The 12,321-nt window shown below is 44.8% G+C and overlaps 1 protein-coding gene across 6 annotated transcripts in view; it reads right to left on the minus strand.

Annotated features, from left to right (window-relative positions):
• Positions 1-12,321, minus strand: part of LOC140426496 (NADH-cytochrome b5 reductase-like) — a 62,028-nt gene that overhangs the window by 14,419 nt on the left and 35,288 nt on the right. For all 6 annotated transcript variants that reach the window (XR_011948215.1, XR_011948214.1, XM_072511329.1 and 3 more), the window contains 3 exons: positions 7,864-7,951; positions 7,610-7,714; positions 5,435-5,638 (listed from right to left, as the gene is read on the minus strand). Coding sequence is in view for 4 of the 6 variants with exons in the window: in XM_072511329.1 (XP_072367430.1) it covers positions 5,435-5,638; positions 7,610-7,714; positions 7,864-7,951 (397 nt within the window). In the remaining 2 variants the exon portion in view is untranslated. The remainder of the gene's footprint in view (positions 1-5,434; positions 5,639-7,609; positions 7,715-7,863; positions 7,952-12,321) is intronic.

The raw sequence follows: 12,321 nt of genomic DNA on the forward strand, positions 1-12,321 counted from the left end.
TGAAACATGATTAAAAGATGGTCACGACTGGGAGTTAAATATCCAAGGGTATCAGACTATACGAAAAGATAGAATGGACGGTAAGGGCGGTGGTGTAGCTTTGTTGTTTAAGGATGGCATCCGGGCAATAGTAAGGGATGATATTGATGCTATGGAGGACAAAGTTGAATCAATTTGGGTGGAAATCAGGAATAGTAATGCGAAAAGGTCACTGATAGGAGTGGTCTATAGGCCACCAAATAGTAACAGGATGGTAGGTCAGGCAATAAGCAAAGAAATAACGGATGCGTGTAGAAATGGTACAGCGGTTATCATGGGAGATTTTAATCTGCATATCGATTGGTTTAACCAGGTTGGTAAAGGCAGCCTTGAGGAGGAGTTTATAGAATGTGCCTGGGATAATTTCCTGGAACAGTATGTAATGGAACCTACAAGGGAACAAGAGGTCCTAGATCTGGTCCTGTGTAATGAGGCAGGATTGATTAATGATCTCATAGTTCGGGATCCTCTTGGAAGGAGCGACCACAATATGGTGGAATTTAAAATACAGTTGGAGGATGACAAGGTAAAATCAAACACTAGTGTTTTGTGCTTAAACAAAGGCGATTACAATGGGATGAGAGAAGAACTAGCTAAGGTAGACTGGGAGCAAAGACTTCATGGTGAAGCAGTTGAGGAACAGTGGAGAACCTTCCGAGCGATCTTTCACAGTGTTCAGAAAAGGTTCATACCGACAAAAAAAAAAAGACGGTAGAAAGGGGAAAATCGACCGTGGATATCTAAGGAGGTGAGGGAGAGTATCAAATTGAAGGAAAAAACATACAAAGTGGCAAAAATTAGTGGGAGACTAGAGGACTGGGAAGTCTTTAGGGGACAACAGAAAGCTACTAAAAAAGCCATAAAGAAGAGTAAGGTAGACTATGGAAGTAAACTGGCTCAGAACATAAAAGCAGATAGTAAAAGCTTCTACAAATATATAAGACTAAAAAGAGTGGCTAAGGTAAATATTGGTCCTTTGGAAGATGAGAAGGGAGATTTAATAATAGGAGACGGGGAAATGGCTGAGGAGCTGAACAGGTTTTTTGGGTCAGTCTTCACAGTGGAGGACACAAATAACATGCCAGTGACTGATGGAAATAAAGATATGATAGGTGAGGACCTTGAGATGATTGTAATCACTAAGGAGGCAGTATTGGGCAAGCTAATGGGGCTAAAGGTAGACAAGTCTCCTGGCCCTGATGGGATGCATCCCAGAGTGTTAAAAGAAATGGCTAGGGAAATTGTAAACGCACTAGTGATAATTTATCAAAATTCACTAGACTCTGGGGTGGTCCCAGAGGATTGGAAAGTAGCAAACGTGACACCACTGTTTAGCAAACGTGACACCACTGTTTAAAAAAGGTCGGCAGAAAGCGGGTAATTATAGGCCGGTAAGCTTAACTTCGGTTGTAGGGAAAATGCTGGAATCTATCATTAAGGAGGAAATAGCGGGGCACCTGGAGGGAAATTGTCCCATTGGGCATACGTAGCATGGGTTCACAAAAGGTAGGTCGTGTCTGACTAATTTGGTAGAATTTTTTGAGGACATTACCAGTGCAGTAGATAACGGGGAGCCAATGGATGTGGTATATCTGGATTTCCAGAAAGCTTTTGACAAGGTGCCACACAAAAGGTTGCTGCATTAACTAAAGATGCATGGCATTGAGGGTAAAGTGGTAGCATGGGTAGAGGATTGGTTAACTAACAGAAAGCAGAGAGTGGGGATAAATGGGTGTTTCTCTGGTTGGCAACCTGTAACTAGTGGGGTCCCTCAAGGATCAGTGTTGGCCCGCAGTTGTTCACAATTTACATAGACGATTTGGAGTTGGGGACCAAGTGCAATGTGTCAAAGTTTGCAGACGACACTAAGTTGAGTGGTAAAGCAAAAAGTGCAGAGGATACCGGAAGTCTGCAGAAGGATTTGGATAGGTTAGGTGAATGGGCTAGGGTCTGGCAGATGGAATTCAATGTTGCCAAGTGTGAGGCTATCCATTTTGGGAGGAATAACAGCAGAATGGATTATTATTTAAACGGTAAGATGTTAAAACATGCTGCTGTGCAGAGGGACCTGGGTGTGCTGGTGCACGAGTCGCAAAAAGTTGGTGTGCAGGTGCAACAGGTGATTAAGAAGGCTAATCGAGTTTTGTCTTTCATTGCTAGAGGGATGGAGTTCAAGACTAGTGAGGTTATGCTGCAATTGTATAGGGTGTTGGTGAGGCCGCATCTGGAGTATTGTGTTTAGTTTTGGTCTCCTTACCTGAGAAAGGACATATTGGCACTGGAGGGAGTGCAGAGGAGATTCACTAGGTTGATCCCAGAGTTGAGGGGATTAGATTATGATGAGAGGTTGAGTAGACTGGGACTGTACTCATTGGAGTTTAGAAGGATGCGGGGGGGATCTTATTGAGACATATAAAATTATGAAGGGAATAGATAGGATAGATGCGGGCAGGTTGTTTCCACTGGTTGGGGAAAGCAGAACTAGGAGGCATAGCCTCAAAATAAGGGGAGGTAGATTTAGGACGGAGTGTAGGAGGAACTTCTTCACCCAAAGGGTTGTGAATTTCTGGAATTCCTTGCCCAGTGAAGCAGTTGAGGCGCCTTCTTTAAACGTTTTTAAGAAAAAGATAGATGCCTTTCTAAAGAATAAAGGGATTCGGGGATATGGTGTACGGGCCGGAGAGTGGAGCTGAGTCCACAAAGATCAGCCATGATCTCATTAAATGGCGGAGCAGGCTCGAGGGGCCAGATGGCCTACTCCTGTTCCTAGTTCTGATTTTCTTATGTTAGAAAATGTTATCCCCTTGTTCAAGAAGGGGAGTAGAGACAACCCCAGTAACTATAGACCAGTGAGCCTTACTTCTGTTGTGGGCAAAATCTTGGAAAGGTTTATAAGAGATAGGATGTATAATCATCTGGAAAGGAATAATTTGATTAGAGATAGTCAACACGGTTTTGTGAAGGGTAGGTCGTGCCTCACAAACCTTATTGAGTTATTTGAGAAGGTGACCAAACAGGAGGGTAAAGCAGTTGACGTGGTGTATATGGATTTCAGTCAAGCGTTTGATAAGGTTCCCCACGTTAGGCTACTGCAGAAAATACGGAAGCATGGGATTCAGGGTGATTTAGCAGTTTGGATCAGAAATTGGCTAGCTGGAAGAAGACAAAGGGTGGTGGTTGATGGGAAATGTTCAGACTGGAGTCCACTTACTAGTGGTGTGCCACAAGGATCTGTTTTGGGGCCACTGCTGTTTGTCATTTTTATAAATGACCTGGAGGAGGGTGTAGAAGGATGGGTGAGTAAATTTGCAGATGACACTAAAGTCGGTGGAGTTGTGGAAGGATGTTACAAGTTACAGAGGGACATAGATAAGCTGCAGCGCTGGGCTGAGAGGTGGCAAATGGAGTTTAATGCAGAAAAGTGTGAGGTGATTCATTTTGGAAGGAATAACAGGAAGACAGAGTATTAGGCTAATGGTAAGATTCTTGGCAGTGTGGATGAGCAGAGAGATCTCTGTGTCCATGTACATAGATCCCTGAAAGTTGCCACCCAGGGTGAGAGGGTTGTTAAGAAGGCGTACGGTGTGTTAGTTTTTATTGGTAGAGGGATTGAGTTTCGGAGCCATGAGGTCATGTTGCAGCTGTACAAAACTCTGGTGCGGCCGCATTTAGAGTATTGCGTGCAATTCTGGTCACCGCATTATAGGAAGGATGTGGAAACATTGGAAAGGGTGCAGAGGAGATTTACCAGAATGTTGCCTGGTATGGAGGGAAGATCTTATGAGGAAAGGCTGAGGGACTTGAGGCTGTTTTCATTAGAGAGAAGGTTAAGAGGTGACTTAATTGAGGCATACAAGATGATCAGAGGATTGGATAGGGTGGACAGTGAGAGCCTTTTTCCTCGGATGGTGATGTCTAGCACGAGGGGGCATAGCTTTAAATTGAGGGAAGATAGATATAGGACAGATGTCAGAGGTAGGTTCTTTACTCAGAGAGTAGTAAGGCTGTGGAATGCCCTGCCTGCAACAGTAGTGGACTCGCCAACACTAAGGGCATTCAAATAGTCATTGGATAGACAGATGGACGATAAGGGAATAGTGTAGATGGGCTTTAGAGTGGTTTCACAGGTCAGCGCAACATCGAGGGCCGAAGGGCCTGTACTGCGCTGTAATGTTCTATGTTCTAATAGTCTCAGTTCTTTCATTATCTGTTGTGCTCCTTACAAACTATATTACTTTATGGGGTGGTGAGAAGGGTGCATGCACTGAAAAAGCCTATAGAGTGTGAGTAAGCACAAAGCAGACAGAAGAAGGGAGACTTTCACCCTTGGCATCCTTAGTTATAGACTAAGCTCTCAGTAGTGAAAAATCAGTGCTAATTCATTGCATTCGCCGCTCCCAATGTTCTGCTCATGTTGTAATCTTCAAAAGCCCACATTTTGTGTTTGTAAAATTGTTAGCATTTGCCAACATTACAACTATGGAAGTAACTGCAATATCTGGTTGACTGCACATATGCAGTTAAATGCAGAAATACAAGTTACTGTCAGTAATTCTTTGCTCCTCCATAGGATGCGCTATTGAAGACCCCACAGGAAGTAACCTTTAAATATTACTGACAAGAAACTCCCCCTTTCCACTGTAATATGACTATTAAAATACCTCTAAAAATTCATGGCTTATTAATGAGGTGTAAATCGATCTTTAAAAGCACATTAAGTCATAACGACTGCCAAAGACCCTTTCTGGCCCTAGAGAAATAATTTTACAGTTGCGTTACACCAAACTTTGCAATTATGATAAATAGTGGTTTAATAAAAAAGATATATTTTTTAATTGTTTATGCCATTTCAGCTTCCAATATGCGGGTCCCAAAATTTATTTTGTGGTCTGTAAAATTTCTAAAAAAAAAGTGAAGGATGATCAGTAGATTTTACTTCTTCATTTGCTGTCTGTGAGAATTCTTTAATATTGTTATTGGCTGCTTATCCTGTTGAAAGATACCACTGTTGTTGGACATCTGAAAATCCTCTTGCCTCGGCATCAGATTTAAACTGATGTCAGGAAAGGGAAAACCCTGGGACTGCGGCGCTGAGGACCCGGTTTCGAATCCCGGCCCTGGGTCACTGTCCGTGTGAAGTTTGCACGTTCTCCCCGTGTTTGCGTGGGTTTCACCCCCACAACCCAAAGATGTGCAGGTTAGGTGGATTGGCCACGCTAAATTGCACCTTAATTGGAAAAAAAATTGGTTACTCTAAATTTTTTTTTTTTTAAAAGGAAAGGGAAAACCGACGGCAAGAGATTGGCACATTATTGTGAACAACTTTCTTTAAAACTTTTCGAGTATGGCTCATTTTGCCGCTGACCACAAAATCTGGGTTAATGTGTTATCTTACCTGGCTCAGAACAAACAACGTTTTCACATTCCAGTAAGCAGCCAGTTCCTGAAGTCCGGGCTTCATGTAGATATCTTGGAAAGTCCTGAAGCAACCCACCAAGGTAACAAAAGTTTCATCCTCTTCATTTGCTACAATATATTTGAGCAGAGGCACCATTGGAGCTATACCAGTCCCTGAGGCAAACAGCAACAGCTGCTCATACTGCCAGATATAAAGCAAACAGTGTCAATACACCACAAACCAATGATCTTTACCTTAATAAACTGCAGACATTTAGTACATTTCATCTACTGTTTTAGACTGTCAATGTTAAAAGTAATCTAAAGCAAGGAATCATTCAATCTCAGGTCAGTGTTTGAAAACTAAAAATCAGAGAGACAATATTGCTGAAAAAGACATTCTGACAAAGCTTTTTATCTTGCACTCATTAGGACAATTGGAAGAACACCAGCTTCAGGGGAACAAACAACTTTATTTTATGAGAAGGGGGTGCTGATTGGTTGGCACGTGGACTTTGATCGATGGAGGTGTTGCCATTGAGAAGGCACCAGTTCATGGTGACTGACAGCTAACTGCCAAGGGATAATATTACAGAGCTCTCCATTATTTTCTGACCAATGTTAAGAAATCTCACATAGCCAGCTCTGGAATTTTTTCAGGAGAGATAGGGAAGGAAAAAGTCATAGGGACTACTTATTTATCTTTCTAATTCAAGTGGGTGATGGAAGGGGGGGGGCTGCATGGAAGAGGCTGGAGGCAGCGTCCTGTGTGGGTACGAGTCTGGGGGCGCTGGCAACGGCGCCGCTGCCGCTCCCTCCAAGGAGGTATACCACGAGCTCGGTGGTGGTGGCGGCCCTCAAAATTTGGGGGCAGTGGAGGCGGCATGGGGGGAAGTTGGGGCCTCGGCATGGACCCCATTTCGGGGGAACCACCGGTTCGCCCCAGGAAGAACAGGTGGAGGGTTTTCGGGGTGGCACAGGGCAGGGATACGAAAGTTGGGGGACCTGTTTGTGAGCTTGGGTGAGCTGGAGGAGAAGTACGGGCTCCCCCCGGGGAACACCTTCAGGTACTTACAGGTAAGGGCGTTTGCTAGACGGCAGGTGATGGAATTCCCGCGGCTACTGCCACACACAGTACAGGACAGGGTGCTCTCGGGGGATGGGGAAGATCTCGGAAACTTACCAGGTGATGCAGGAGGAGGAGGAGGCCTCGGTGGTGGAGTTGAAGTTGGGGGAGAAGATCGAGGAGGGGACGTGGGCAGATGCCCTAGGGAGGGTGAATTCTTCCTCTTTGTGCGCGAGGCTCAGCCTCATACAGTTTAAGGTGCTGCACAGGGCACACATGACCAGGACAAGGATGAGCCGGATCTTTGGGGGTGAGGACCGGTGTGTTAGGTGCTCAGGGAGCCCAACAAATCACTCCCATATGTTCTGGGCATGCCCAGCGCTGGAAGAATTTTGGAAGGGCGTAGCGAGGACGGTGTCGAGGGTGGTAGGATCCAGGGTCAGACCGGGCTGGGGGCTCGCAATACTTGGGGTGGCAGAGGAGCCGGGAGTGCAGGAGGCGAAAGAGGCCAGAATTCTGGCCTTTGCGTCCCTGGTAGCCCGGCGAAGGATTCTCCTTCAGTGGAAAGATGCGAGGTCCCCAAGCGTGGAATCCTGGATCAGCGATATGGCAGGGTTCATTAAATTGGAGAGGGTGAAATTCGCCTTGAGAGGGTCGGTACAAGGGTTTTTTAGGCGGTGGCAACCGTTCTTAGACTTTCTGGCAGAACGATAGACATTGGTCAATGGCAGGAGCAGCTCGGGGGGGGGGGTTACTTTATTTTTGTTTATGTTATTTACACTGGAGGGTCTGAGGGGGTGTATACACCTGTTGTGTTAAGTCGGGGTGTTAATGTTAATTTATTATTTATGTATGGGGAGGGAGGGGTTTGAGGGGTTGCTTTTTTAGATTGTGTTTTGTAGTAACCCTGTTGGGTTCTTTTTTCTTTCTCATTTTGTTATTGATATTTTATGAAAACCGTTAATAAAAATTATTTTTAAAAAAATGTATCTTTCTAATTAAACACAAGAAATATTTGAATTATATAACTACATTATATTACATCAAAAGTTGTCACTATGATAAAAATATTCTAGTTTGCAAATTAACACTCACTGAGTAACTGACCTGATTTGACTTGTATGGAAAGCCTCCAAAAGGGCCCCGCCAACATATATTATCCCACTCCTTCCAGGTCTTTACATACCGAGACATTAATCCATCTTCATAGATCTATTATGAAGTTGAAATGAAACAGTTGCATTTATATAGCAACTAATTACATTGCATGGTAGAATTATCTGTTGCCTGATCAATTGCTCAATTATAGTACAGTAACAAATGTGTAATAGTCTGATTACAGCTCAGCAATGGCACAGTACCTTTATCAGAACTTCAAAATAACCTTCTGCATCCACAGGGTTCACTGGAGTATAGGCTCTCTGAACTACCAGACCGCTCACAATTCCCCTTTCAATTAAACAGAATGCTTAGAATCAATTACATTATGATACTTGTTTGATAATCAAATTTATGTTCAATTAAACAATTGAAGAAATTCCACCGCAAACTTACATTATGTGCTCCGGAGAACCTTGTTGCTCCCAGACTAATGTATCAATTGACATGGCAGACAAAGAAACAATTACACAAGATAGTTCAGACAACTGAATCTTTATTATATTTAAAACATGAGATAAACACTGAACTGATCTTTATTCTACAGGTTAAAGTACTGATTACCTGTTACAATGAACCACAAGACTCACGACTTCTACTCAAATACTACCTGTTGCAAGATGAGGTATCCTTTCTAAGTTGGACTGGTCTTCTTCTCGGAGGCCCGGACTCGGGGCTTCTGTACACGATTATTATTCCTGCAGGTCTCGTGGTGGAGGCTTCTGGCCTCCACTTTTTATCTAGTTTTTTTCCCAGCATTGAGAGAGTTCTTAGCCACATATACCCATGGACTGAGGTCATCAGCCCCCTGAACATTGGTGAATTGCTGGGCCAGGAGGCCAGTTGACGCCGGCGTACACCACTCTGGTGTTTACGCCAGCGTCAACACTTGGCCGGGATTTCGGAGAATCCCGGCCATGGACTTTGAAACAGCTGTGGATGCAGTTTAACAAACCAGCCTGTTGGATAAGCAATAAGATGCACAGCGCCGGAGTGCTGCACGCTGCTCCAGCACCGAAAGGCGGCCCTGCATGGCTGGCGCGGGTCCGTGCATGCGCACGCCGGCCATCTCTGTGCTGGCGCATGCGCAGGGATGCCGTCTCCACGCCGGCGCGGAGCAACATGTCGGGGACCTCACCGCGGTCGCGTGGAAAGAGGTAGGCCCCCTCCAGATCACGGCAACCCGCCGATCAGAAGCCCCGGATCGCGGACCTGGGCCCCGTGGAAGGCCCCAAAATCAGATTCCCCCGCGCCCCCACCAAGGCGTCCACCGCAGCCGCGGGTCCGACCTCTCGCTGGGTGGTACCAGGTTGGAATCACACCGGCGGGAGTTCAGCCGGTCGCCGGTGGGAGTTCAGCCGGTCGCCGGCGGGAGTTCAGCCAGTCGCCGGCGGGAGTTCAGCCAGTCGCCCGCGGAGAATCGCCGCGGGGGCCTATTGCAACGGCCCCCGACCGGCGTTGTGGCAACCGGGCGGGCGCGATTGCCGCCGATTCTCCGATCGCCGGAGAATCAGCAGCCCAGTGTTGGGGCAGGAATTTCCCATGCCTTGGTGATTCTCCAACCCGGCGTGCCACACAAAATCCTGTGGGCACGGAGGGCATGAAAGAACCGCCAGCAAACAATGATGGGCCGCTTCTGCCACTGGAACACATGCTGCATTGGGGGGTGGGGGGGTGGAATCCCACCCTAAACATTTGATTTGAGGAGTCAAAAACTGTGCACAGTACTCCAGATGCCGTCTCACCAAGGCCCTGTACAGCTGCAGTAAAACGTTGCTACTTTTATATTCCATTCTCCTTGCAATAAACATCAACATTCCATTTGCCTTCCTAATCACTTGCTATGCCTGAATAACTTGTGATTCATAAATCAGGACACCCAAATCCGTCTGTACCACCAGCTTTTCTCTCCATTTTTTCACATTGGCCGTGAGCTGCACTTGGAATTCCTCTCTTTCATCAGGTTGCTTTAACACTGAGAGATTAATCTTCTTCCTCTTGGCTTTTGGGACTTGCAATGACTTAGTGCTAGGTGGATGCTCACCACTGACTAAACAATTCTATGACATGTCCAGCAGGCTTCAGTCTCCCACTTGGAAGGAATCACATTAATATCACTTAGACCTTGGTGTTGAACAATTACATTATCTAGGGTGCTAGTGCTTTCATTTAGGATGTTTCAAGCGGTTCTGCGTTGTCCTTCTGGCAGCAGTGGATATTTGTTATAATGAGGCCATGCTGAGCACACTTTGTCAGCAGGAGAACACCATTTGCATTGGCTTTTCCCTCCCCATTTTCCCAATAGTTCCGCTTCAGATATGGGAGCGATGGTCAACCGAGGCATTAAAGTTCCCAAGTAGGATAATCGTTTCTTCTTTTGGGATGGCAATGAGAACTTTATCAAAGTCAAAAAACAACTGTTCCTGAACATCTTCATTGAAGTTAAGTGTCGGTCATAAGAATTGATGATGGTGTCATATTAGTTATGGCTGAGTTGTAGGTAAAGTGCCATGAATCTTCCACTTATACAATTGAGGATTCTGCCAGTGCATCCAAGATCCTATTCCGGATGGCAAAATCAGCATTGTGGCCACAAGGGTTGCCATCGGCCTTTCATTTTCAGTAGAAGGTGTAGCCCCCAGCTTGTCCCTTCAGTTGCCCCTCCTCAAGAAGACGGCCCTCACTGAGGACAGCGATGTCAATTTGGAGTCTTGATAGCTACATCACATGGCTGCAGTTCGTCTTTCCGGATGACCACTCTTAAGATTATCCATAAGTGTTCTAAAATTCCAAGTTGCAAAGTTTAAATTTTATTTCTTTGGCTACAAAGATGGTTATCCCATAGGGGTGGTTGCCAGCCAGGAGAAAGTGGGACAGCCTACTTTTAGGGCATCTTTTCCAGCCCAACCCCATTATGATGAGCAGAGGGTATCCTGAGGAAGACTACTCAGTACCACAGATGTTACTGCCTAAAGAAACTTCTGTCCCAACACAGCTGTTCAATGACCTTCATGCATCTGTCACCTGTGTGCAGATCTTTGACTAGGGACTCCCATGTTCACTGCCTTGTTCCCATCTGATAGATATATTAACCAAGTACAGATCTATGTGTCGCCGCACTCATCTATAACTCAACAGAACATAAAACAGAGCTTCACGTGTGGAGTAAATTGCAGCTTTATTCAGTCAGTTTTAAAATGTCTCTTGATCAGTTCAGTTTGTTTGAAAATACAGAGCTTTAGAAAATTTGTTTTGTCCAAGCAAATACAGATGACTGAGTTGAATTCAATACAGATTACGTTCTTGATAATTTCTTCAAATCAAAATACACAATACAGAGAAGTTGGGAATAAACAAAATGGCGGCTTACAAAGCAAAGCACAGGAAATAGCTTCAGAAATGAAATAAGATGATCCCTGGGATGAATTGTTCAAAACTGGCACCTAGCTTTAAGGTAATTGCTATCGTCAATGTATCGTCCTCTTTCTAGCTGTGATTGGGTCATAATAATTATAGTTCATTCAATTTGATTGAAATGTCTGTCCATCAAATTTTGATATGGTGTGATTGAGATATTGCTTTCCCACCAAGCTTTATCCGTCGCCATGAAAACTGGACTAGGGACATTGCCCAGATTTTCATACTAACAAAATGTGTCCTTGCTTCTGTCTGGCCTATTTTAATCTGATCATTCCCATGCTATTCAGCAGTTTTCACTGTCATGTTTGAAATGTGTAACTTTAATAAACTACTTTAATAAACCATTTTACTTCTGAACCATTTCTTCCTTTAAACTTATTACATAATAAAAAGGTAGATTTCTGTCACCATCGCTAATTCTCCATCACCACAGGACTTGGCAAATGAATCCTGATAGAAGCCTGCTTTGCTTAACGTGGGGATCATGGTGTGCTATTATTGCCCACATAATCTTGACAGGCTGGTAGTCAGAATTTGGTAACATGCTGAAGCATGATGTCCAGGACACCTTGCCGCTGCAGCCTTCTTCCGCCTTTGCAAATTATGAGATGCACATTTTCCTTTGCCTGTTCTGCCATTGAGGACTCTTTGGTACCGCCCCATGACCGTGCCATCATGGGTAGACCTAGCAGGAGTCCAGACCTTTCAATGGCATCAGTGAAAGAATTGCTGGAGCACAAAAGACTTTCCACCATGTCAATGTATTGATGCACAGCGGGTCTCACTCTGTAGTCTACAGACAAATAATTTCTGCCATTTGATTGCTGCTTTAGACGTTCATAACTTTGCTGGCTTTGTTCCAGTCGTTGAACATTCTCTGAGTCTGATCCAACTAGATCATTATCTACTCTTCTTGACAATCTTGTCCAGTGCCTTCCTGAAAGGTTAACCTGCTCCCCCCATCTCCCATTCAATGCCAAAGTTAGAACAGTTTCTTCCTCTTTGCACTTCCCTGCAGAATTTACACTTGCTCATGATGGATGACACTCAGCGCTGACAAACATGATTCTTTCCTCCTTAAAGAAACTTCCCTGTTTGATTTTCCAGCATGTGTTCTGTCTAAATAATCATGGCTGTGGCAGGGCTCTCACCTCCAAATTTTACACAGGCATCTCCTTACTTCTCAGGTTTCGCCTCCCTCTTCCATTACTCACTATTCTGATTCAAAACCATAGTACCAA

The sequence above is a fragment of the Scyliorhinus torazame genome, chromosome 7, assembly GCF_047496885.1.
Source record: "Scyliorhinus torazame isolate Kashiwa2021f chromosome 7, sScyTor2.1, whole genome shotgun sequence".
NCBI lineage: Eukaryota > Metazoa > Chordata > Chondrichthyes > Carcharhiniformes > Scyliorhinidae > Scyliorhinus > Scyliorhinus torazame.